The sequence below is a fragment of the Ptychodera flava genome (assembly GCF_041260155.1).
Source record: "Ptychodera flava strain L36383 chromosome 23 unlocalized genomic scaffold, AS_Pfla_20210202 Scaffold_23__1_contigs__length_28996876_pilon, whole genome shotgun sequence".
NCBI lineage: Eukaryota > Metazoa > Hemichordata > Enteropneusta > Ptychoderidae > Ptychodera > Ptychodera flava.
This window is the reverse complement of record NW_027248277.1, coordinates 18,472,992-18,500,773: the sequence shown is the minus strand read 5'-3', so window position 1 is coordinate 18,500,773 and position 27,782 is coordinate 18,472,992. Positions and strand designations below refer to the sequence as shown.

The window sequence follows — 27,782 nt, the reverse complement described above, 5'->3', positions numbered from 1 at the left end:
ATCTTGCTGATGCACAAATGCCTGTGAAGTAACAAAAATTGTTTTTACAGAGTAATTTTATTCGTTTGGAAAGCATTTTCGTAAATTGCCAAATAATGCACGACTTTTTATTAGAATTAAAGTTTGCTCAACATCATGGGGGTGATCTCAAAGTCATAGCCATGTAAATTTCAGCAAATAAACTTGTTTTTGAGCGCACAATATCAAAACTTGATCACAAAAGAATGAAATAACCACCCAAAAAGATGAAATAAAGGCATCTGCGGGCCAAGGTTTAAAACCCTATATTGTTCATGTGTCTTTGTTCTGTCTAGAATGTACAGTTTCCGGTACATGGCTTTCAACTCGTGTCAAAACGTCTTGTGTCCAAGCTATAACAATGCAGTCTGTGCGTGTTTAATTACTAGTGTCATTTTTGATAACTTATTTTAATCTTGACAAGGCCCATTTGTCACAAACAACTTCGTATATTTCAGTAAATACTTTGTTTAGGCAATTATTTGTATTTCAGTACACCTTGTAAAGACGAATAGCATGATGTGTTTGTTTTATGGAACAGAAAGAATTAAAATGTTGTTAAAGTAAAAGTTATTAAAGCTCAAGGAATAACATTCAGTATAACAGACATTTCAATGGGGTAATGTCCCGGGGATAATGTATGTTAATTTGATAGGAAATTATTAGTCATCGGTTAGTGTATGTAAAGAAAACACTGTACGTTGATTAGAGTAACTGTTGCGATCTTGAGTTGCAAATTCAATTTCGGATCTTATTAAAGATAATGTCGTGACGTCATGTGTACATGTTTTGACTGGTTTTGAAAATTAATGATAAGTACCACTAATTGAATTCAATAAATTTTCCAGTTCTGTCAAAAAATGGCGGCACGATAAATTGATGATGACGGCGGCGTCTACTTTATAAATCTGGGAGATGGAGGCGCAATGGCAAATCAATCCAGCAAGCCAGCCTATTAACTCATTAATCGATCGATCAATCAATCAATCAAATGCATGCATGTATGCATGCATGCATGCATGCATACATACATACATACATACATACATACATACATACATACATACATACATACATACATACATACATACATACATACATACATACATACGTACGTACGTACGTACGTACGCATGTACATACATACATACACACACACACATACATACATACATACATACATACATACATACATACATACATACATACATACATACATACATACATACATACATACATACATACATACATACATACATACATACATACATACATAGTCAGACATTGAACAGAAACATCAGTAAAGATGTTCTCGAAGAGTTTTCGTTTATTTATCTCATCATGTTCGTCCACAAGGACACTCGTTCTACTGAAGTGCGTATTAGCATAGTAAGAGGTAGATCGGTATTACTGTCGATATAAAACGACAAAAACAGTATCTCGATAGATGGGCCAACAAAAATGACATATATCCTGTTATCACAATGTTTACAAAAAAAACCTAAAATGTTTCTACAATAATAAGTGATTTGAGTGAAAGAAACCTCGTTGTGCAAACTGTCCTTGCAATGAAGTGTTTTCTGGCAGAGTCGTTCATTACAGGAAGTAAAATGCCAATCTTGATGTAATGAATGACGTCATTGATATAATCGATAGCATCGTCCGCTGCGTGTATTTCTTTAATAATTCTCTGAATATGTACTATTGGTTCAGAGTGCAATTGAGTTCAAATGTACTAATTTCGTAAGTTGCCATGGCTGTGACTAACGACTATGAGTGGGGGCTGATATGATGTACCCAACAACTGTTGTATGACAAACAGCGCCCTCACATCAACTAAGATTTGCAAAAGCCACTGATTTTCCCTGTCTATACGTAAGGCATCGGTTAGAAAGTTATATAACAAAACAGTCAGGCGAATTACATTCAAATGGTGATTATTAAACAAAACAGGCAGACGAATAGAATTGACATTATTATGAATAATAAACAGAACCGTCAGACAAAAAACACTGACACTGTTAGTATTTAATACGAAACAACTAAATTTGCAAAAACAAGAATTTAAATGGTTGAGCGGGGACATGATTTGCTTAGCCAAATTTCTATGTCTAATTGGAAGAATCAACATACCCGAATCATCAGGAAACCGTCATGGAGGGCACACTTGATAGTGATACTCAGGAGACAAAGAAATGTTCCGTTATTATTACTATGCGAAATTTGTAGAATGTTATATCGGTCTACACAGTAACGGAGACATGCCAACAAGAATGGAGATATAGATGACACAGTGTTTCATATTGACCACTGATGACCTAAAGAACGCTAGGTGTAGGAGTAAAGGCTATGTTCTCGTAAGGGAGAGGACGTAGAGAGCGCCCTCTAGCGACGGATCTCATTAGGAAAGGGAAATAGCCCCTGAGAAAACCATAACGGTTTGATTCCATAGTTACGTGTTGGTCAACCAGCACTCTGGCATGACACAAAATGGAATGTTACAAAAATGTCAAGCGGAAAAAATGGAGCAGGTTCCTATAGGCATGTGACAACTGACAACTAGAAATGTTTCAGGGAGGAGAGTACGTTTCTCGTATGTTGAAACAACTGAGTCGACGCGGAACAGCCGCCTCTTCGTCCCGTGAGCGTAGGTTAGCTCGTCGTGGTCTCTAAACTGTGTCAACGACCTCCATATGATGACGTAATCCGGTAATAGTCTGAAGAAGAATGATAAAGAAAAATGAAAATGATAAAGTTTGTCGAATTACTCCACTCCACGTGCACATCATCATAGTAGCTGAGATGAATTCTAAAAAGTTTGGCCTAGGGGATATATATTGGACTCCCAGTTGCTGGTTTGTTTTTCAATTATTTTCTAATCTGCCACTTGTGGGGGCTCATTTTAAAAACTCTTGGAGTTGGGAAAGTTTTATCGTCCCACTATTTCGAATATTGAAATTTTTCCATAAAAGACTAGAACAGGGATAACAGCCCCTTGAAATGTCAAATATCGGTAAATATCAGGTATTATGTTGCGCCAGCACAAAACTTTACACAGCAGCTCCTTGTTTTTATAATCCATTTGGTAAGAGAATGCTTGAAAATTCCATTTAGGAAAGTTTGAGCAAACGTTGAATTTAGTATTTCACTTTCGTGGCGCATACTAGCCTAAGGCTGTCCGTTCATTCATCGAATGTTTTCGAGTAGGCTTAGAACCCAGACTTGTACGATGTTTTAAATTCATTGGGATAAGTAAAGTTTATGTGGATGAAATATTTATTTAGGCGCAAAGTTAAATTTTCTGACAGAGGTATAAATAGCTTATCAATACTTCATTATATTATCGAAAAGAACATGATCATGTCAGAAAAAAAGTAAACCAGCCTTTACCTTGGTTAAAAAAGACGAGTTGCAAGCATGACCAAAATACTTCCGATGGCGATTAACGTCTTGGATGAGAAACTTAGGGCGGCGCCACCTTCCGCTATAAAACGATAAAAATAGACAATTTCCAAAATTAATTTGAAGCAGAGAACATTGATTTTGTCGATACATTTATCCCTTTGAATCTGTACATAAGTAGACGTAGTTCATATTTTGTGTTGATTGGTTGATCAATGGCATTGGTTGATTGACTTTTATAAGCTACCACACCTTTAATATGATTTCCATAAAAATGTCCGAAATGTGTTATTTATACGCTCAGGGCCCTGTCACAACTTGACGATTTAGCCAGCGTATGCCGACGTATCAAAATTCTCTAAAACGCTGAACTACGATGTATTTTTCAATCTTGGGCATACACATCGCGTATTCATAACGTACTCACATTAAAAAAATACATTTTGAGTACGCTAGACAATTATCTTGACGCATTTCGACTTATAAGTAACTTACAAGTAACGTGTGTCAAAGAGCGCATAAGGGTGACCCTTATATTTTTTTTGTTTCTCATCTCCAGAGGAATACTCAGGCACGGCGGGCGGTCGAAATAAAAAAAAAAACAAGTACCAAAAAATCTGTATTTGTTTCAGTTCAATGTTCTGTCCATTCATTCACTGCAATTTCTTGTCTTTCACTTCAGTGTTCTGTACTCTCTGTCCTTTCAGTCTGAGTCGCTGCAATCTCACAATTTGATGATGGTGGTGCTGTTTCTAGGATGATCGCCTCAGAGGCGGCGCAAATAAAAAAGTTGTTTTTTTTTATTTTCATGTCGGAGCTGAAATTTACGGTCGGTCGGGAGATGAGAAACACAAAATAAAAAATGTCGCCCTAACCTTCATACAACTTATGGCCCGCGTGCGCGGGTTGTATGAGCCATACGCTGTCGTACGTCGGAAAGTTTTGTGCATGCATAAACGTTTTCGACGACCTCGCCGTACTACGACGTATATCAGCGTGCTTCAGCGTGCTCTTAACTTATGCAAAACTTAATTACCCATAACGTATTCGACGTACGCCCAGCGTATTGGTCAAATTTTCCATTCGTTGGCATACGCTGGCTAAATCGTCAGGGTGTGGCAGGGCCTTTATCCCAACAAACAATCAAATGTCTTGTTCAATATTTTACCGATTGAAAAGAGTAATACGGTCGTGTATAACATGTATATCTACCTTGGACAGTTGTTACGATGACCGGATCAGCTTCTGTCAGAAAAGGAAAAGAAATACGAAGAACAAATTCAGAGATTAGCGAGACAGAAAATTTCTCTTGGGATGCAAGTTGTTTTCAGAAATACCACCCATACGGCCAAAAACATAAATTGTGCTGTTCCAATAACATGGTTTTCAAAAATAGGGTAGGTAGGTCGGCAGGGATTTTTTTTCCAAAATATTTTTATTTTTTAAATATGCACTTTTTCAGGGGTTCAGGGCGATCAAACATCGGCCACAACATTTCCAGAAAAACGTATTATATATATTATATATATATATATATATATATATATATATATATATATATATATATATATATATATATATATATATATAAGGAATAAAAACATAAGAGACGTCCTCGTTCAAGCAAAAATCAAATGCCAGGTAACGAACACGTGATTTTACGGGTTTTTTCCCTTTTTTTTACTTCCATGTTTACGTAGCTCTAAACAGTTTGGGCTCGGCAGGCAAAAAGTAGGGGAGGTCGGGTTATCGGAACAGCACAATTTTATCTTTGGCCTCATCTTGTGCTTATTTCCAAAAATAAGAAAAGCGGAGATAATTGATTTAGGGAAGAATTAACCTTCAGGGATACAGATATTTGGAATCATAATTTTTTACAAATATTTTTTGATCTATCTTTTGTGGCAGTTCACTTTAAAGGTCTTGGAGTAAGAAAACATTTCACTATCTTACTTTGTCGACAATGTAGAATTTTAGTTTTCTACGTAGAGTTCACACAGGGATAGAGGTCATTTTGGTTTAAAAATATCGGTATATGTCAGCTAATTTGTTTCAGTAACACAATTCTAACTAATTTGAGATAATTTGATCTTATAATTTATAAGATCATTAATTTTTCAAATTTCTCAAAAGTTTTAGGTGACCTATCGCTGAATGTTGCGATATTACAAATTACTCATGAAAACAAGTGTGGAACTTAAAAAGAGAAGCAGATGAGGTTACATTTGCAGGTTAAATCGACATTACTTCACCATCCAATTATCTCAAATTAGTTCCAATCGTGTTTTCTGTAGTACTAAACTTCACACAGTGATCCCCGACTTTTTTTATTGATTTGATGGGAGAATGGTTGAAAGTTTATCTGAGGAAAGTTTGAGCAAAGTCTCGCATTTCGATGGCGCATACTACCTCAAGGCGTCGATTCATCAAGTTACCCGGTTACAAAAAAAAAATCAAAGCACAACCCTCTCAGTTTTTCAATCGAACAGCACTGGTGAGTTCAAGTATAAGAAAGTCACACTCTTCCCATTGAAAATTCAAAGGAGCACATCTTAATAAAATTACTGTACCTTGTACAGTGTATTACGGTGATAGGGCTTTCTCAATTTGTGCACCTCGCTTATGGAATTCTCTGCCATTACATATTCGAGCGGTTCAGTCATTCGATGTTTTTTTAAAAGTAAACTGAAAACTCACCTTTTTACGTCTTTTATTCATAATTTTTGTAGTTTTTATGATGAGTTTTTATAACATGTTGCTAATTTTACCTTTGCTTTTTTACTGTCAGTTTAAAACAATTTAAGTTTCATCCCTCTCTTTGTTGATTTTAAGTGTAAAGCGCATTGAGATTATTTTTAATGTAATGCGCTATTTAAGAAATAAAGATTAAGATTAAGATTAAGATTACCTGTGGTGACATCCGGTGCTGCAAATAAAAACAAATTATGCATCGTCAGTAATGATATCCATTATCATAATAATATTAATTCTATGCAACATACCAAATAGCATTATAATATATATTTATTACCATTAAACATTTAAGTCAATTTGTTCTACGCAAAGATCATAACTTTGTCACATTAATATATATATATATATATATATATATATATATATATATATATATATATATATATATATATATATATATATATATATATACTCAAGTGCAATGGTGTGCAAACTTGAAGAAGCAACTGCTTGTAAACATGAACGGCAACTTGTTGTACCTTTCATGTTTACAAGCAATTGCTTTTTCAAGAATCCAATATTGGCCATGGTCATGTGACCGCTAGCGATTTTATTAGCAAATTAAAAGAAAGGCATGCGTGCTATGGACCAAATTCAGTAATTTTCCAGATAAAGGTCGGCAAAGAAAAGAAGGAAAAGAAAACGGTATAAGAAAGAAAAAACAATAGGGGCTCAGCCGATAGGCATGCACGGTTACCCGTTTTCCATATTCAGTTTTAAAAATACCTGTCTTTGTCATTCTTGTTTTGTTTTATTCTTTTTAGCATTGTCTGTGCACGTCATATATTTTAATAAGTCCAATTGTATATTTTCTTGTTATATGTCTTTCTGATTACTATTATTTCCATTTTTAAATTTGTTTTTGGTGTGTTTCGACCTTCATGAAAAGAGGTTCATTGTATAAAACCTAGGAAGTTATAGAGAATAGTTGATAAATAAACAAGCAAATAAATAAATAAATAAATAAAAATAATCATTGTTAATATTCCGCATTCATGAATAATAAAGACATTAACTTTAAATGCCAAACAATGCTCATGAAATATGATTTGCTCACATGAATACTAATTTACCTCGCATCTTGCAGTAGTTGAATTTCATCATTGATTAAATAATAATCTGAACTGAAATTTAACGCACTTCCACAATGGTCTACATTCACACATACGGGTATTACCTGTACAGTTAAGCTCACCGCCCTTTGAAGAGGTAAGCTCGATGCTCTTGCTGTGATCGCCTGCACTCGCTGGGGATGACGTCACCGTGATATCAGCACATAAAAAGCCGTAGTCAGCACAGTTTCCTTGGTCTGGTTGTAAGCTTGCTTCACAAGCGACTACTGTCTTATCATTTTTAGTAAGCGAAACGGGGAAAGAGCCAGAGGTAGGGCTGGCGTCCACTGGATTGGATTCAATGGAGGCTTGGTCACAGTCTGATGAGTCAGCGAAAAACAACTGTACGGCGGTCAGAGAATCCACAACGTCGGCTGTTTCTCTCAATGTGAGATGAACTGTTATGGTTTCTGAGCTGAGCGGCGTGTACGTAATAGCCGGAGCACTCGCAACCTTGAAGGTTTCAATGAAAACAGCTGTCGATGCAACAAAATGTACAAAACGTTATTGTTTGTTCGTGATCAAAGCAATAATGAAAGATATCAACAGGTTGCTATGTAGGCCATTTTCCCCCACACTCATCATGACCAGAATTAATTAATCTGGAACATTCTCAAGGTCACTGCCCTTAACGACCTCACAACCTGGAATTCAATTAGTGGTGTTTGGAATGTTCTGGAATTTAATTAGTTGTGTAAGAGAGATAATTTTATAACAGTAATTAGCATGTCAATAAAAGTTCTAGATTGTTCTTATATGCTCTTATGTAAGCACATGTGTATAAATAGGGACGTGCACAGCTTGCAGGCAGACATTTTGGGATCGTGTCTCTTGTGTGTTACTTCAAGTCTTTGGAAACTCCAGCAGTATTAATTTCAAGACTTTTCAAGACCTTCACTGCCACTCTGGATTAATACTGTGGATTTTGTGCAACTTCAAGCCTGCAAGCCAATCGACTGTTCATTCATCCGACTGACTGTTACAACTCTGAGACTGGAGCTTTGCCCTCCTAGCTGAGATAAGTAGCCTGTACACTTTCAGTTTGTATTCTATCCCTTGACTTGGCAATTGGTTTATTTTTGGTAATAAATTTCGTTTTACACGGAAACTGCTGAGTTCACCTTTTGTTCGTTTTCTACACCTAACAATGTGAAAACATATACACACATATTTGTGAAATATTACATAATTGATATTACACATATGTAATATATATATGTGTGTGTGTGTGTGTGTGTGTGTGTGCACATTTATATATTCATATGAACATTGATATATGTATATTTTACATTTACGCAGACACACACAGACACACTCAGACAGACTTACAGACACAGACACACAGACACACAGACATACATATATATATACATATATATATATATATATATATATATATATATATATATATATATATATTATTTATTGTGTATTCAACGTCACCACATGTAGTAGATTAGGTTGAAGTAGGTGAGTTTAATAAAGTAGTTTCCCCGGGTTGTTTCGCATAGTACTATTTATATGAAACGCTTTAGGCGGGATTGCTGTCATATCATGCGATAAAAAAACCGTCTTCACGGAATTTTGTTGACGCGTGGCGTCTGCGAATGTACACAGTAAACGCGACAGATATAAGTCACATTTTGAAACACCTGGCGAAAATGCGACAACTCTTTACATTGAATTTCCAAACACAGTTTTATTCTCAGACTTGTACCGAGTCTAAATAGACCATTACGACAAGAAAAAAACAGATATGAACTGAAAATGCTCACGTGTTTCATTATATATTGAAGTTATGTGTAAATTTGAAGCTTTGCCACATGTTTGCAACTTCATTGAAATTATCATGATCAACATAATGAACAATAATCACCGCCGATGAATTCTAGAAGGTCATGAAGTATACAAATATGTAATTAGCTGAAATAAAAATATTAAAGTTATTTGACTGCTATCATTGTATCACCACTTTATATAGCAAGTGTAATTACCGTTGGCCAAGCTCTTCAAGCCATATATGCCGAGCTGTGAATGCTCATTAGATATGCAAATTATAAATTAGCTGGCATGAAAATGTGAAATGACTTTCGATATTGTTTTGACCTAGTACCTGGTATAATCATCAATGTACATAGCATGTTTTGCCAACTTTGATCAAGTAAATCCCAGTATATATCCCTCATAAGCAAAGTTCATTGAATATGTAAATTAGGAATTGGCTTAGGTAAAAAATGCTTAATGATTGTCAATAATGTTGTATCATGGTATCTGCAATATGTGTAGCAAATTTTGTCAACTTTGGTCAAGTCAATACAGACATATATCTCTAATTAGGAAAGATCATTAAATATGCAAATTAGGAATTGGCTGAAGAGAAAATGCTTAATGTTTTTCAATTATATTGTATTATAGTGTCTTTAATGTACATAGTAAGTTTCATCAATTTTGATCAAGTCAATTCAGATATATATCCCTAATTATGAAAGTTCATTTAATATTCAAATTAGGTTTTGGCTGAAGTAAAAATGTCTTTTGACTTTCAATAATGTTATATCACAGTATCTTTGATGTATATAGCAAGTTTCAACAACTACAATAAAGTAAATTCAGATATATATCCCTAATTGGGAAAGTTCATCAAATATGCAAATTCGGAATTGGCTGAAGTAAAAATGCTTAATGACTTTCAAAAATGTTGTATCATGGTGGCTTCAATACATGTAGCAAGTTTCATCAACTTTGGTCCAGTCATTTCAAATATATATTCCTAATTAACAAAGTTCATGGAATATGCAAGTTAGGAATTCAAATAATGTTAAATCATAGTATCTTTAATATACATACCAAGTTTGGTTAATTTTGATCGAGTCAAATCAGACATATATCCCTACTTAGGAAAGTTCATTAAATATGCAAATTAGCATTTATCTTTCATGTTACCCCTTAATGGTTCCCACTGCTGATATATCTTGGTGTGATCAACATTTGTAGCAAATCTCATCAAATTGTGTGAAGTCATTTTTAATATATATCCGTTTTTCTAAAATCATTAATTATGCAAATGAGCAAAAGTTATGCAAGCCACACCCACCAAAAACTAATCAATTCTTGCCATTTGCTAACTGAATATATGTACTAGATTTGATTCTGATTCTGATCTGACCGTGAAGCCGTTTATGAGATATTGGACCAACAGACACAGAGACGGACAGATAGACAGACAGACAGACAGACAGACAGACAGACAGACACACAGACGTCGCTGCGACATATGCTCACGTGTGTAAACACGTGAGCAAATAAATGGTACAAATGTGTGGGCTAGTATTATACTATAGAAATAACTGGCGGCGCGCTGACCATTAACGTTTATTTGTGGGCAAGGGCGAGAGGAAAGCCAAAAATTAATGCGCGAGGCTTGCCGAGCCCGTTAATTTGGCTTTCCTCGAGCCCGCGCCCACAAATAAACGTTAATGGTCAGAGCGGAGTCTGTTATTTCCATTATATTATCAGCGAACCCAAGAAAACCGTCAAAATTTCCGAAAATTTCAGGAGCGAACGACAACTGGGCCCCAGAACTGAGAAACACGCGACGCACTGTTACGCGCGCTGTAAAATGTTGGCAAATCTGGAAATATTTTCAGAAAAAAGTATCTCAACTAGGCCCACAAGTGCTCCATTTTATTTTGTAATTGATTATGATTTACGTTTGAGCTGTAAAGTTACGATACTTTGAGTTGTTAATCTTATTATTTATATTCACGGGCATATAAGCAGACCATTACTGTGTATTTGTGGTCAGTCACGTGGTTCAGCTCGACCAATCAAAATGCGGCAGGCAGGGCATGGTAATATAATCAAGGATATTGTTCAAAATCGTGAAGACGACAACAACGGCGTCTACAGAGAACATTGATATGCCATATTCAAGGAAAAGACAGGGAGCAAATCAGGAGAACGTGATCAAACCACCGAATGACACATAACCAAAATCACCGGCGATTTACACAAATATCTAGACAGTACGCCAGAGTGTACATGTCTGCCATCTTCACTGTCGGGGCGAAATGAAATTTCAGAAGTAGGCACTTACCTTGAGCAGCTGTTTGCTGTAGGCACAGAAGGACAACGGCAATGCCGATAATAACTCTGAGAGCTCTGTAACAAGACAGCATAATTCACTTGGTTATTATTCCAGACAAATTCCAGCATACTCGTCTTCGTAGCTTACCGGTTCGACGCCCTCGCCATTTGAACAGAGATTTGAACTCGCTATCATTTTACTTAATATTGCAAAATTGCGTTGGTTACTGATAATCACCAGGTCGGCCGAAGCTGACAGCTTGTTGTTACAACGTTATAAGAGTCCCATCATGATGCCTGTAAAACTGTCAGCCGTGAGAATTTCTGCGGTAAGTCTGCCCCCCAAAAAAGCGCGGGCAGAGAGAGAGAGAGAGAGAGAGAGAGAGAGAGAGAGAGAGAGAGAGAGAGAGAGAACTTACCGAAAAGACATTGCGATTAGTGTTGTTCAGTCTGTTGCAAGCAGCGATATGATCAGTATTTGGTCCAACGCAGCCTCATATAGACACAATATGTCACCTATGACAACAAGAACGGACAATTTAATTGGATGTTAGACCTTTTCTTACTGGTGATGTTTATTTGGACAAGGCTGTTTGTTTTGTGAAGTCAAGGTAACAAACTAAGTTCACGCTTGCTCGACTCTTTCACATTTTGTCCATCATTATCTCAACAGGTACAATAACAGCAGATAAAACGTTCCGTAAGCATGTCATGGTGAACTAGGGATAGCGCAAGGTCACCGCGCGCATCATTAAATGGGCATGATGTCAAGGCACACAATCAGACAATATTTCTATGCTTTACAATTTTACTCTAGCATGTTATAGCATGTGTATAGCTAGACAGGCAGTCGCCTGGATTAACGTCCGGTATAAACCCCTGCATACGATTTGAAAGGCAAGGTATGCGCGCCGGTATACGTTTTATCTCGCGCACAATGGCCATTGACAGAAGCAAGGCGCTTCTCCTTGCACAGTGACAGCCTTTTTGCTCCAAGATGATTTCGTACGTTTTTACATGGGGTAGAAACCCATCAGTCATCAAGCACATTCTCACAGAGACACTCTGATGGAGCCTTTTCAATTTGTTCACCTCGTTTGTGGAACTTATTACGTCAAGCGCACTTCAGATACTTGAAAGTTCTGAAGTCGAGAGAACAAACTTCTTTTTTAAGTCATAGGTGGATCAATTTTTTTTTCATTCAGTTCCATTCCAAACCATTCCACGAAATTTGAAGTCGATACTTTTATTATACATTTCATCTTTTAATGCAAAGCACGTTGAGGTATCTAAATATGAAATGCACTAAATAAGAAATAAAGTTATGATTATGATTATAAGCAGTGTCCCCGGGTAAGGACGCCACTTTCAAAGTTAACAAAAACAGGGAGTTTCCCCTCCCCTCCCTACGCAATTGTAAATAAAGTTGCCATATTGAAAGCCGGTGAATTTCGACCCTCGAAGTTCTTTAGTCGTATTAATCAGCCGTATTCTGCTAGGCAGTCGAGATTCGTTTGTCGTGACGCACTTATTTTCTAATGGCCAGAATTATTGAGGTTATACTTCGAAGATCCGTACTGTCGGTAGCCAAGTAGAAATACGTTACCTGTGCGCATGTGCAGTTCTAATGTGCGAATGACCTGCAGGGGTTATTTACCATTCCCTGGGATAGGGCAGGACTGCTAACAAACCACAGTCCCGTGAAGAAGAGAGACTGGGGATGGACGCATCTTGCGGGTTATTGCAAATATGACATCTTAAGGGGCCGTCAATAATTAAAGCTGGCTGGCGACTAACGTAATTCCTTCGTTGTAGATGCCAAATAAACCGAAATATTTTATATGAAAATAAATGGAAATACCATTGAAAGTGGCATGATGATTAAATTAGTCATCACCCAAATACGCTCCTACAGAACCCAGGATCTGTCTGTTCGACATATCACTCCGCTCAAATTTAAACTATATCAGTTTTCCCTTGAGAAAAATCACCTCAACATAGCCTGGGTGACTCCCTAGGGTGTTGAACTGTGACCGAAATCCAATTCAGGTCACAAGAGAAAACTCTGTAAGGCCATCTCTTTTGTTGACCATTCTCACATTTATTGTGTTTGCGTGGGAAACCGATATATGGCATTGGCATTGTTTAGAAAATTCTAGAGTTATCGTGCGAAAAGTAACAAGTCCAGATTTTATTCTTATTTGACATCAAAGTAGATGACCTCCGTAACAATGTCTATACTATATAGTATCCACAGCCTTCGATTCAGGTAGCATTATGGTATTGTGGCCAGAGTATTCCACTATGATGCATCTCCTTGATCAAACACTTTTACCATAGCTCACTTTGCTTCTCCTTTAGCGATGGGTATCTAGGGCCTGTATTACATTGGCTATTTGAACCCTTCATGGCCTTCCTAAGTATCCTGGCAATTTTATTAATATGAGGAAATTCCCAATGCAATATTTTCCTATGAAAAAATGCACCTATGTGAAAATGCACAATTTCTGTTTGAAGTGTGGTCCGGTGGAAATGTGGTCGAATGATGTATAGTCTTCAATCAACCTAGTAGACGTATATCAACAGATCGAAATACCAGGGGGTGTGGTCCAAAAAGGGATCATGGAAATGGTTATCTAGGGTGTCATTTGTTGAGTAGTATACAATATGTACAAACACTGAACAAATTCTAGACTTTTGAACCTTCCGAGACATGCTATACTGTTGCATATAAGTTCAGAAGAAGAGCAGGATCTTGGAAAAAATCTCTTTTCCACTGATGTTATATTGTATCTGTGCACCGATAATGACCGGTATTATCACAGGCGCTCCTTAGCTGGGTAGTCTGCTAAGTAGATCGATTTTCGGATCGATGTATTGATCCCGTAGTCGATATGCCCGCCACTGCAACCTAAATGTGGCAGTGGTGGGCATATCGACTACGGGATCAATAGATCGATCCGAAAATCGATCTACTTAGCAGACTACCAAGCTAAGGAGCGCCTGTGGGTATTATCATTGAAAGTTGAATTTATACTTACACAAGCACTTGGGCAGGGCCCGGGTCATGAAAGTTTTCTCATCTTACAAGGAGGGCATTCATCAGTTTTGTTTTGTTTTTGTTTTTGTTTTTGTTTTTGTTTTTTTTTGGGGGGGTGATTTGGTAAGGGAATAATTTGCCGGCCAACCACTGCGCCACATACTGGGACGCTTCCTTGAGGGTGTTGAACTGTGATCGCAATTCAAGGTCACCGGGGACAGCTCTCCAAGTTCATCTTCTTTGTCGACTGTCCCCATGTTTATTGTGTTTGCGTGGGAAACCGATAAACACAAACTGTATAATAGACACTCTATAATATATATGCATCTGTTGTATTTGATGTTCAAAAAGCGGTGAGACAAAAACAGACATCTTCTGTAGGCTGTCCATTCTGATAGGAGCATAAAAAGGACGGGGTCTGTATGCACAGAATGTGCGTATTGTAAAACCAAGTGGGAGAATTGTTAGCTGAATGTCAGCAGTAGTAGGAACCACCCAGGACAACTCAATGTCAATGTTTTGTCGGGCGACGGAATTCCAAATAACCAAAATGATAATTCTAAAGTTAAATTTGCAGATACGGCGTCAGTCAAGTCGAATACTTAATTCATCGCAAACTGTCAACAAAAGGGAACACAGAAGAAATAAGAGCAGCTACCTGTGATGTACTCAGAAGAAACCATGCCTTGAAACTCAGAGAAAGATTATAAAGTATTTGGAAACTGTTCAAAACACAGATAGTGACAGTGACATAGAGTGACATAGAGTGACAGTGACTCAGAGCTTTTTGCTGAGGAAGACGATGATGATGTTGTAATCCATGACATTGGCAGCAGGAAAAAACTTTTGAAACTTTCGAGACACAGTATACTCTGTATACAAATTCGGAAGAAGAGTAGGATCTTGGCAAAAAATCCCTTTCCACTGATGTTACATTTATAATATTGTATCTTTACACCGGTAATGGCCGGTGCTATGATGCAAAATTGGAGCATTACTTACTCAAGCACTGGGGCGGGAATGGGGAGGGATCATGAAATTTTTGTCATCTAAAAAGGGGGGATCATCGAGTTAGGGGGCAATGGCTACAGGAGTTCACATATTTTGACTGATGTACAAGAAGAACTTGCCCGCCCACCGGCCGCGTTATAACTGGACTCTTGCTTAAGGGTGTTGAACTGTGACCTCAATGTAAGGTCACCAGGGACAGCTCTCTGAGTTCATCTCTTTTGTCGACTGTCCCATATCTGTCGTGTTAAACATAACTGGACGTTCCCTCTAGGGTGTTGAACTGTGACCGAAATTCAGGGTCACGAGAGACAACCCTCTAAGTTCATCTATTTTGTTTATAGTGTTTGCGTTGGAAACCCATTGACAGTCACTCTATAATAGAATTGCGTCTGTTGTATTTGATTTTCAAAAAGCGGTGTAACAAAACACACAATTATCTTCCGTAGGCTTTGAATCGTAAGCAGCGTATGAAAGGGAAGGGAATTGTACGCACAAAGTTTGCGGATCGTAAACCCAGGTGGGAGAATTGTTAGCCAAAGGTCAGCAGTTGTAGAAACTGGCCAGGACCATTCACTGTTCATGTTTTGTTTTAAATTTAAACCTGACAGTACATTCGACGAATCCAAAAGTTAAATTTGTGGATAGGGCGTCAGTCAAGTCAAATTCTTAATTCGTCACAATCTGTCAACAAAAGGGAACAAAGAAGAAGAAAATTAAAAACAGTTACCAGTGATGTACTCTGGAGAAACCAGAAAAACTTGGAAACTCAGAGAAAGATCATAAATAATTTAGAAACTGTTCAAAATATAGATAGTGACAGTGACATATCAGACTCAGAGCTCTTTGCCGAGGAAGAGAATGATGATGTTGTAATCTATGAAATTGGCAGCAGCACAAATGATGAAGAACTTTTGAAACCTTCTGAGACACAGTATACTGTGCATACAAGTTCAGAAGAAGAGCAGGATCTTGGCCAAAGAATCCCTTTCAACTGATGTTATTCACAATATTGTATCTGTGCATCGGTACTGGCCAGTGCTATCATTTAAAATTGGAGCATTACTTACTCAAACTCGGGGTGGGGGGAAGGGCCATAAAAGTTTTGTCATCTAAAAAGGGGGTCATCGGGGGCAATGGGTAAGGGAGTTCACTTATTTTGACTGATGCAGAGGAAGAACTTGCCCCCCCACCGGCCGCGACATAATTAGACTCTTGCTTAAAGGTTTGGAACTGTGATCTCATTTAAGGTCATCAGAGAGAGCTGTCTGAGTTCATCTCTTTTGTTGACTGTCGCCATATTTATCGTGTTTAACCAAATAAGCCGTTCACTCTAGGGTGTTGAACTGTGACCGAAATTCAGGGTCACGAACGACAGCCCGTATTCATTGTGGTTGCCTGGGAAACCGATAGACAGCCACTCTATAATAGATTTGCCTCTGTTGTATTTGATGTTCAAAAATCAGTGTAACAAAACAAAGACTTATCTTCGGTAGGTTTTGAATCTTAAGCAGAGTACGAAAAGGAAGGGTCTAGTACGCACTGAGAGTGAGCGGATCGTAAAACCGGTCGTAGAAATCGTTAATCGAAGGTCAGCTGAAGGGAACCACCTAGGAACACTCAATGTCAAAGGGGTTCTTTTATTTATTTTTCAAGCATGACAGAAAATTTGACAGAATTCCTTATAAGCAAAAAGAAATTTCAAAAGTTAAATTTTCAGAAACGGCGTCAGTCTGAACAAATACTTAAAGGATATAGTCGTCGGAACTGCACTCAAAGGTCGTATGGGACCCATACGACCCATGGCAACAATGTGTCCAAGGCGCTGTGGTGATTGACGACAGTTAAACGTGTCTGTCGTAATCTATCATCGTATAATTTAAATGTTGCAGCTATGATGATGAGGTGCATCTTGCTATCGTGCACAAAATACATTGTTTGTAAACAAGAAAGTCGCACAGGCGCAGTTCCGACGACTATATCCCTTTAATTCATCACAATCTGTCAACAGAAGGGAACAAAGAAGAAGAAAATAAAAACAGTTACCAGCGATGTACTCTGGAGAAACCAGAAACACTTTGAAACTCAGAGACAGAATCTGATTATTTTGAAAGATAGTGACAGTGACATATCAGACTCAGAGCTTTTTGCCGAGGAAGAGGATCATGATGTTGTAATCCGTGAAATTGGCAGCAGCACATCAAGTGATGAAAAGCTTTCGAACCTTCTGAGACAGTATACTGTGCATACAAGCTGGAAAGAAGAGCAGGCAGGATCTTGGCAAAAAAAACCTTTCCACCGATGTTATTTTCATAATAGAGCATCTCTGCACAAGTAATGGCCAGTGCTATCATTCAAAATTAGAGCATTACTTATCCAAGCAATCGAACGGGATTGGGGCCGGGAAGGGGGGAGGGGGGTGAGAGAGAGAGACTTTTTTTCATCTAAAAAGGGGATCATCAATTTTTTTTTGGGGGGGGCAATGTGTAAGTGGGGGGGGGGGCAATGTGTGAGGGGGTTCACTCATTTTGACTGATACACAGGAAATATTTTGCGGCCAACCCCGGGCCACATAACTGGACACTCCCTAGAGGTTGTTGAACTGTGACCTCAATTCAAGGTCACCAAAGACAGCTAAGTTCATCTCTTTTGTCGACTGTCCTCATATTTATTGTGTTTGCGTTGGAAACCGATAGACAGGCACTCTATAATAGATTTGCGTCTGTTGTATTTGATTTTCAAAAAGCAGTACAATAAAACAAACAGTTGTCTTCGGTAGGCTTTCCATCCTCACTAGAGCATTAAAAGGAAAGCGGTGGGCGGATCGTAAAACCGGTCATAAGAATTGTTTTTCGAAGGTCAGCAGAAATAGGAACCACCCAGGACCACTCAATGTCAAAGTTTTTTTTTTTATTGTTTAAGCCTGACAGAGCATTTGACGGAATTCCTTAGACTGCGTTGACAAAAACAGTTGGTGGGGGGAGGGGGGCACTGGATGAATTCAGGGGGATTCGAAGATTTTAGGGGTAGTAGAGGAGGGACTTGAAAGTTTTGCTGTGTCTTAAGAGGGGGAGCTGAAAAGATTTTGGTTCCCTTTTGTCACGATTCCAAGGCTTGGTGGGTAATTCAATGAAAATTTAACAACATTTTAAGGTAGTATGCACCTCGAAGTGAAAGGCTTAAACTTTTGCTCAAACGTTCCTCAAGGAATCTTTCAATCATTCTCTTTCAAAATCAAAAAAAATGAGGAGGTCACCGTGCAAATTTTGGTACTAGACAAACAAATTACCCAAAATTTACCAATATTAGAAATTCAAAATGGCCGCCATCCCTGTGTTAACTCTATGGAGAAAAGTAAAAATTTTCGAATTTCGAAAAACTAAGCCGGTAAAAAGTTTTCTTTCACCAAGAGCTTTCAAATGAACCCCCACATGTGGTAGGTCAGAAGAGAATTGTATAAGTTTGAAAGTTCGAATGTCTGTCCCCGAGGTGCGTTCTACCTCAATGTCACCCAATTGTTCTAATGTTAGTAATAATTAAACAAGATCTAGAACCATTTGGCACATTTCATTACTTTTGTCTCGAAAAATCTAAATTGCATGAATTTTTGTAAAACAAAAAACAAACAAGTAGGGCAAGTATCAGGGCAGAAGCTGCAACTGTTGATATTTTTTTCAATATTTCTATGCAGTATATCAAATATAGTTTCTTGCTGTCTCCCTACAGCATGCTGAAACACAAAATATTCAGTTTGTCGACTAAAGCTTGCATAGTGAAAAGTGGGTGATAATTAGAGTCCAGAGTGAATGTCATTTTTCAATGATACAAATGAAGGGAGGGTACATATTCACAGACTCAGTTCGCAAGCTGAATACTGGATAGCTATCTCTCACTGCCGCCGGTATGCAGTGACAGTGACACTACTCGTAGGTAGTAGCAGGGCAGTAGATGTATTAACTTTGATAATTTTGACAATAATTATTCCTGTTCTACTTCCTACAACATTTGAGTGTTTGTATCTCAGTGCGTTCATGTCTTTGTTATTTTACTAGGTTATTGATTAAGCTGGAAAGTGAAAAGGTTGCTCAAAATTTCCTTAACAAAGCTTTTTCACCATTCTCTTTCAACTCAAAAGAAAATCGGGGGTTATCGTACATGCAAATTTGGTACCTGAGACAAAAATTATCTTAAAATTACAAATATTTGAAAATCAACATGGCCGTCATCTCTGTAGGGGAAAAATAAATAATGAGGCGGTTAAAACTTTAGTTGGGGATGGACCATTAGATCTTGGGGGGTGGTCAAAAATAGAAAAAAGAAGTCAAAGCAAAAAATTAGTAAAAAATCTTCATACTAGGTAGCAAAATAACAAAATAAAATCAGAATGAAAAAATGATAAATCTGACAGTTTACGTAGAAAAGAAATTAGGACATCGTGACTCACTTGGAAAAAAATTCAAAAGTTTAAAATTTTGAAAAAGTATTCACAATCTGATTGTGTCCACCCTCACCTACCAAGATCTGATGGTCCATCCCTTACTCTAGGATCTTTAAAATGAGCCTCTACATGCGGCAGAGAAGAAAAATGTTGACAAAAAAATTGAGGGTCCGAATGTCTGTCCCCGAGGTGCATTCTACCTGAAGAAGAATGGGTTACCCGAGGCCAATGACAGACTTTCATTTCAGTGACCACGCAATGACCACTACATTGCCAATCATACTGTACTGAGCACTGATGACGTTCTACAAGTAAACATGGAAGCCGTGCCCTTTTTACCATATATGGATAAAACATGCAAATCACGGTGACCGAGTGGCGTACGCATTGTCAGTCACCAGCCTCGAAAACTCCACGCCTGCCCGCTTGTTGATGTACAAAACCAGTGTCATTGTACAGCAAGTTTTCTTGCATAGTTTACGGGATTAGATGCTGTGGATTTTGATGTTTTTAATGACGACATTGTGGCCAAATACGGCACCTCGGTCACTCAAATGATTTCCGGCAACATTCCCGACTTCTGTATCACTTCATACAATTTAGACAATTTTGGGACCAATCCTGACGGGTGTAGCATGCTAGCAGGGTACACTTATCCATTCCGGACACCTGTTACCACCGCTAACTATCAGTGGTTCAGGATGGTCCTACTTAACTTTGTAAATCACAAATACCCCATGGACCTGGTGATGTATTACCTTGAATGGAAATGATTGTTGGAACAGTTTAACATCATATATCACTGTCATTTTTGTTTTGCATGTCAGTTACTGTGTCTTGTTCTGCCACACATAGTATGTTGAGATACAAAGAATTCATCTTGTCAGCTCAGCCTGTACATGTGTAGACTGCATTGTTATTGTTGACAAGTGAATTTTGTTCTGGACTAGAATTCAAACGTAAATCATAAGGGTGCGTTTTACATAGTCGCTGTGTTGGCATGCTAAACCTAGTATTTTGATATGCTCTGTGGAGTAAAGAAAGAACTTGTTTATTCACACACACGACAAAAAAAAACGGAGAAAAAAATCAGATTAAGTCTCTAAAAATATAAATGTGTTAAAGTACATTTTCGCTGGTTCTTTTCAGACTCCAGAAGTGGTACACAAATCTACAGAAGTGATGTGATTATTATAATTGCGGTCGCTATCTTTGCTGGTTGCCATGATGATGACCTCCTGAGGATCTTGGCAGCGTAATGCACTTCCATGTATAGGGCTGTGCAGTAAACAAGTCTTTTTCTTTTTTAAAGGGACAAAGTCGGCCATTTTTTATGAATTTTGTTTGATACGAGATACTATTTATATTGTTTGATATGTTGAAAGATACTGAATGAATGGGTGACCATGCATATATTCGACCCCACCTGTAGACACGATACATTAAAGGTATACAGTCACCTGTAATCTAAATATGCCTATATATGGTCAAAGGGGCGTTCCTTGGTATTCCAAACGCCCATGTGAGGGCGCTGTTTTTAAAAAGCGGCCACCAGCTTAAAATCTGTGATTGGTTAGATTTTCTCTTTCCATGGTAACAGTGGCAAAATTCGAACAGGTGGCAGTATACCTTTAAACCATGGCGAAAATGAATTGATGGTCATGACAATTAATTCATTTTCGCGATGGTTTCATGTATCGTGTCTAAAACCGGGGTCGAATACACGCATGGTCACCCATACAATCAGTATCTTACAACATATCAAACAATATAAATAGTATCTCGTATCAAACACAATTTGTCCCTTTAAACAAGTTTTTCTTTCTTTCCATCCCCATTTTTTTTCGTTTGTATGGCCGCTTCTGCCATTAGACTGTGAAGCTACTATAACTCAGGCGGTTAAATTGCCTACACTAATGAATTTCAACGGGCAGATGTACGGCAAAGTATAAAAAAAGGTAAAAAGTCAGATTCCACTAGATGGGCGTTTGATCTGTATGTGTGCAATCAAATGAAGTTTGCATTTAACGGACACTGGGACTGTAAACGTCATTATTGAATAAAATGGAGTCAACTTGGAGCGTAAACAAGCACTGCAGTCAATTTTATCAGTTTTGTGGCGTTCTTGTTTTGTTATTGCGTGATACTAAGTTTTCTTATACCTACTAGCTACCTTTACCTGTTTCTCTCAACTTACACAGATGAACCCTCATTGTCTTGGCGAAAAAGTGGAATATGTGCAGAGAAAACGGTAGGCTAATAGCAGTTTTGCGCAAAATATTCACTTGGCTGCCGACAAAAAGGTATACCTTGTGTGGAATATGACCAGGTCTGAGAAAGCAGTCGGTAGACGAAGTCGTCTATTACTATTATAGATGATGAATACTTAACCCTTTGATCGCCGTATTTTTTCCCGCCAAATTTTTTTGTGCAACATTTTACCAATTTTTATCAATTTTTCTGTAATTTTTTTGATAATTTTGGACCAAGCAGACATCACATTTCATTGACAACAGTTTTTATCAAATTTTGGCAAAAATCTGAAAAAATTGACTGGGTACATTTTATAGAGGTGACAAAAATGGACTTTGGCGCTCAAAGGGTTAATTACTATACTAGTAATAGACAATAGCTACATACAGTGAAGCATAACACTTTGGAGAGAGTTCGTGCATAGGATCGTGAAGTGTCTCTGTTGACAGTAGAAAAGTCTGATTTAGGAAGGCGATTTTCCTGTAAATAAAGCATTTTTGGCGGGAAAAGTATCTATGAGTCACGAGAAAGGCACATAATGGATAAGACGTCTTAGCAGATGGAATCTCTGTTTGGCAAGGAGTTTGACTTTCATCCAGATAAAACCTGCAGATCGGTCAATAAAAGGGGAAATGTCCCTATGCTCTAGGAAAACCTTCAGATGTAATAGAATAACGGTAAAATGACCTGACGACCCTCCTGAAATTTTTGACTTGAAATCCGTATACATGGATAGATATCTCACCTTGCGGGGCACACCCTCTTATGAATATATTGAGCGTAACCCTCAGGGATGGTTAGTTGGCTACTGTACATGACATTACATCAACGACATTGTACGTGCAAAAGGCATCAAAATGCACATCACCACGCAAGCTTCCACTAACTTGAAACCAATGTAGTTGTCATAGAAACGAGTTAATTTTCGAAAGTCGTGGACTTAACAAACTTTATGGATAAGTAGTCTACCTTAGATTAAATAGACGTTGTATGAAAATTTTGCATTCGTATATCGTTACCGTGGCGGGATGTTACTTGAAATGGCTCATTCGAGGTCATGTCCGCCACGTTACCTGGGATGACCCAATTCCATACAATACGCAAAAAATCGTGAAGTTTAGGACAATTTTATGAATTATGAACGAGCAAAGCTTGCGAACATGGAGTAAATTGAAAATAAAGTTTACATACGTTAACATTTTTTATTACAAAATAGTATATCACCTACTTCAGAATGCCGTGAGGTTTTAAAATGAAATTAAGAGGTTGTTTCTTTTTGACAAATACAAGACTTTGAGTTTGCTGATCGACTGATAAATATCTCCAGAGGGCGCCACAGAGTATCGTAATGGTATGAACTGTTATGCCTCCTTTCACCTGCGGCTTGACATTAAGAAACGGCTTACTGAAAGAGAATATTTGAATTGTTTCAAAAATTAATGCATTAGACGAACCTGTGTATTGCAAATATGAGGAAACGTGATATTTAAAAAAAAGGAGAAAATACGGTGAAAAGCAGCTTTGCTGTACATCCCCCTCAATGTTTAATGGTCAATCCCTGAAAGCTCAACCCGGAAGTTGTCGTCAAGATTTAGTACAGTGTTTGGCCTACGTAATCTCGACGATAGCAGCCTACCAAGTCCAGATATATACGTGTATCGGCTGTCTGTCGGCCTGTTGATGCGCCCGACATTGTCGATGCGTCAACATTAAAGGCACCGCCAGGTCTGTCGACTTCTCTGCCGCTGTACGGGGACCTCCGCGCTGCCACCGTCCAAGAGACTGACGCAGCGATACCGAAGTCTGAAGCCCGTCTTCGATACACTCGGCCTGCGCTGTTTAGGTATGTATGACGCAGTGAGTCAGCAGACGTCTTGCTTTCAAATCCCCAACTGCTCAGCTTTACCTCGAAACCCTGTCGTGTATAAAATCATAATCTTTAATGAAAGTCAGCGCTTCACGTCGATTTACAGCTCAGATTGAGAGACTAAATTTTTGATATCACGGAAATTCTAGCCATTGTCGCCAACTTGTATATCTCTTCTATGCATATCATGAATAATAATTTGTTTTATATCGCTCACATTCTCGCCAAGGCAGGAACTCTTCGCGTTGAAACCGGACGTGGACACCGTTATCCATTGAATACCCGTATACAGGGCCCGACCATTGAATTTCTGGGGAGTCACTGTTTACCCGTGACATTTTTCATGACAGCACTTTGCAAATTCAGCTTTGATCGTTTGTCTTGATAGAATGCAATGCAATATTCATTACGCATCAGATATAGTCATGAGGTTAGCTGTGCTGTACATGTGCCATCATGCTGTTTTAACAATCCCATGTTATTCTTGAGAGAGAGAGAGAGAGAGAGAGAGAGAGAGAGAGAGAGACTATACACTCGTGTTGCATTTCAGTGATGTAATCAGGATGCCATAAACTGTGGTATCCTGACTACATCACTAAAATGCAACCCACGTCGTAATATGAGAAATATGTCCAGTGATTTATACATTTCTTTTCCAGAATACGTATCGTGACGTCATTTCCGCCCAAAGAGATGGCCGAAAAAACATTTTCACATCCAGCGCTAGGTGGCGTTGTCATCAAGTCAGCAACGTCTGCTGAGTTACAGACCCTTCAAATGCTGAGAGATTTCAAGCGTGACGGCTTGCTCATTGACACCGAGTTTGAAGTTGACGGCGAAAGTTTTAGTTGCCATGGAGTTGTGGTCGCGGCTGCAATCCCTTCCCTACAACACAGGATAGCGCATGGCAGAGAGTCAGACAAAATAAGAAAGGTTGCCATGGGAAAAAATGAATGTAGAGCCAATATGTTCGGTCATATAATTAATTATGCATACACTGGTAACATTGACATCACCATTGAAAACGTTCATAATTTGAAAGACTTCGCAAGTCTACTCGAAATTCCTAAGCTGGAACACGCATGCGCAGAATTTATAGAGGATCAAAAGCAGTCAGTGGTGAAATTCGTCCACGACGCGCACGCTCACAACGTCCTTGTTGGCTTACAGAGGTTGCGTCTCATTAACTCCCTGACCGATGTCACAATACGCGTTAACGGCATGGAGTTTCGTTGCCATAGAGTTGTGCTTGGCGCCAGTAGCCGATACTTCCGCGCCATGTTCAGCCACGAGATGCTTGAGAGGGGAGAGGACATTATCAACCTGAAAGACTCTGATCCAAATATTGTCGAATCTCTCCTCCATTTCGCATACACTTCAAATGTAACTATATCAGATGAGACTGTGCAGGGACTGATGGAATGCTCCCTGTTATTTCAATTTCCTGAAGTTTTCGACAAATGCTGCACCTACATGCAACAGCACTTGCATCCTTCGAATTGCCTGGGTGTGATACGATTGGCAGAGGATTTAGCTTGTGACCATCTGCGTCAGGCCGCGTGGAAGTTTACATTGAAACACTTTCCAGCTGTCGCACAACATGGCGAATTTCTTCTCGTGGATAACGAGAGGCTGCGAGATTTGTTGAAATCTGATCTTTGCGTTGTCAGGGAGGAGGATGTGTTTGAAGCTCTATTGAAATGGGTGAAGCATGATACCATGAGCCGACAGATTTATCTAAAGGACCTGTTGGGTGAAATTCGGTTTCCCTTCATGGCAGAAGAATATCTTAAAAGAATCATTGGCAAGGACGCTCTCCTGAAAGATATACCCTTTGACCTCTACCTGATGGAATCCGATAAATTTAGAAGTCTGTCATACAAAGAGCGCACGGAAAATGCGCTGGCGAACCGACGCATGCGTTCTAGAGTATTCACAGAAGTCATTGTATTAATTACTTCGTTTAAAACCCGACATCAGCAGAATCAAGTTCTGGTGTTCGACCCCTCGGATGATCAGTGGTACATCCTTACCGAGTTCCCGGATGCTGAGCATGAGCAGATCGTTACAGCGACTACCCTTGGCCATGATGCCATACTCTGTACAACTAATACAGGGCGATCCTGGCTTTACCAGATTCCTAAAGAATACTGGCTTGAGAAAGCCCCTCCTTTACACATCCACGAGAGAAACGTTGGACACAAATCAGTAACTATCGATGGTAATGTATACATACCAGGTGTTGGCCGACGTTGCCAAAATATGGAAAAGTATGATCCGGTTTCGGACACCTGGTCGGAAGAGCCCACCATGATGAAGGCAGTGTGTTATCATGCCCTCGCTGTTTGTGGGAGACAAATGGCCGTGGTCGGTGGTATGGGCAATGGTGGAGCCCTCACCCGCGTTTTGCAAGTATTTGATGTCGAAAGTAATTCTTGGAAGATGAGATCTGAGGCTCCAATTAAAACATCCCACGCTGCAGCGGCCACAGTTAATGATAAGATGTATCTCCTTGGCAACCAGGATGAGTTGATGGAGACTGTCTACCAATATGATTTCCATGGCAACACTTGGAAGGAGGTTGCACAGCTGAGTAACAGCCGGCAGCGATGCAGTGCCATCGCCTGCAACGGTCAAGTCTACGCAATCGGTGGTTTGAAGGAACCCATGTGGAAGGGTATCGTCCGCAGCATCGAAAGCTATGACCCGGAAGAGAACAGATGGAAATTCGTCAGCTACTTGCCAAGTGCATTCTGGGTGCAGGCGTCGATGACCTTACCAAAATACGCAGTGATGAACAAAATACAACCGCTACGAAAACACATACACAGCAAACAAATGTAGAATGCAGCCGTCTGATTATACGCATGATAGCTTGCGCGCTCAGTTATCACCATAATGGCTTTATGGCAACCTCTGAACTTGGGCACAGAGCGTACGGTATATATATATAATTATAAAGTGCTAGATATGACATTGTAACTGATGTTGCAAAGTTATCAGATATTATAATGATAATACTGAATATCCGAAGAGAATTAACGATGTCTTTTTATTGTCTGCCTATTAGAATATCTTGTATAGTGTCGTTGCCTTTATAATATCCATGAAAAGCTATGTGTCAACCATATTTTTTTCTAAAGGTAAATGATATTGAGAAAATAAATAAATAATAAATTAATTAATTATTCATAAATTGTTCGCCAGAATGAAAGTTAATAATTAAATAACAAATAAATGAGTATAGATATAGTAGACAAGAGATGTGTATCGTAGTTCATCGTTTCTCCATCTTGAAGGTTGCGGTCAGCTTGCCAACCTTTTTGTCGACACTTGCACAAGAACACTTTGTGATGAGAAACTTCAGAATTACGATGTCAAGGATTTCTTTTATGTTCAGCGGCAATAAACAGATGTTCAAATATATACGTTTGTCTGAATTCGTTTTGTCAGCAGCTGATTGAGTCGCACTGGAAAAGCTGCATTTACTTTACGCCTTCAGTAAGATTAGCATCTCATCGCAGATTATGCAAATGAGTCTTATTTCAAATGACGTCACAATTCCATTGTGAATGTTACGAAGAAACATTTTATAGAGGTTTTCGTAAAAATGTTTGGAAAATAGGAGTAAATGGATGAAAAAATAACAATAATACCACCCGTGAAAACCGTTGAAATCACATATCTCAGGTTAGTAGTGCAGCATGGCAAATCCTTTGTGCATTTATTGATAAAAGCACCAAATTTGGCTCAGATGTGTCTTAATATGTATTGAACAAATTCAGATAGCGAGGCACTGAAATC

The 27,782-nt window shown here is 38.5% G+C and overlaps 3 protein-coding genes across 3 annotated transcripts in view; 2 read left to right on the top strand and 1 right to left on the bottom strand.

The window, feature by feature from the left end:
* Positions 1–21,885, top strand: part of LOC139124019 (uncharacterized) — a 28,128-nt gene extending 6,243 nt beyond the window's left edge. The window contains exon 5 of the mRNA XM_070690152.1: positions 21,008–21,885. Within this exon, the coding sequence (XP_070546253.1) occupies positions 21,008–21,117 (110 nt within the window). The 3' untranslated portion in view covers positions 21,118–21,885. The remainder of the gene's footprint in view (positions 1–21,007) is intronic.
* Positions 1,328–11,908, bottom strand: LOC139123554 (uncharacterized). Its single transcript, XM_070689726.1, has 7 exons — positions 11,792–11,908; positions 11,383–11,447; positions 7,352–7,762; positions 6,329–6,346; positions 4,633–4,665; positions 3,409–3,502; positions 1,328–2,735 (listed from the first exon to the last, which is right to left on the bottom strand). Exons 1-6 carry the CDS (start codon positions 11,800–11,802, stop codon positions 3,414–3,416), a joined length of 627 nt encoding a protein of 208 aa, XP_070545827.1. The 5' UTR covers positions 11,803–11,908; the 3' UTR covers positions 1,328–2,735; positions 3,409–3,413.
* Positions 21,886–23,688: 1,803 nt separating the features above from the next.
* Positions 23,689–27,404, top strand: LOC139123553 (kelch-like protein 12). The gene is made up of 2 exons (XM_070689725.1): positions 23,689–23,954; positions 24,638–27,404. The coding sequence occupies exon 2, from the start codon at positions 24,672–24,674 to the stop codon at positions 26,820–26,822; it is 2,151 nt and encodes a 716-aa protein (XP_070545826.1). The 5' UTR covers positions 23,689–23,954; positions 24,638–24,671; the 3' UTR covers positions 26,823–27,404.
* The last annotated feature ends 378 nt before the right edge of the window (positions 27,405–27,782 follow it).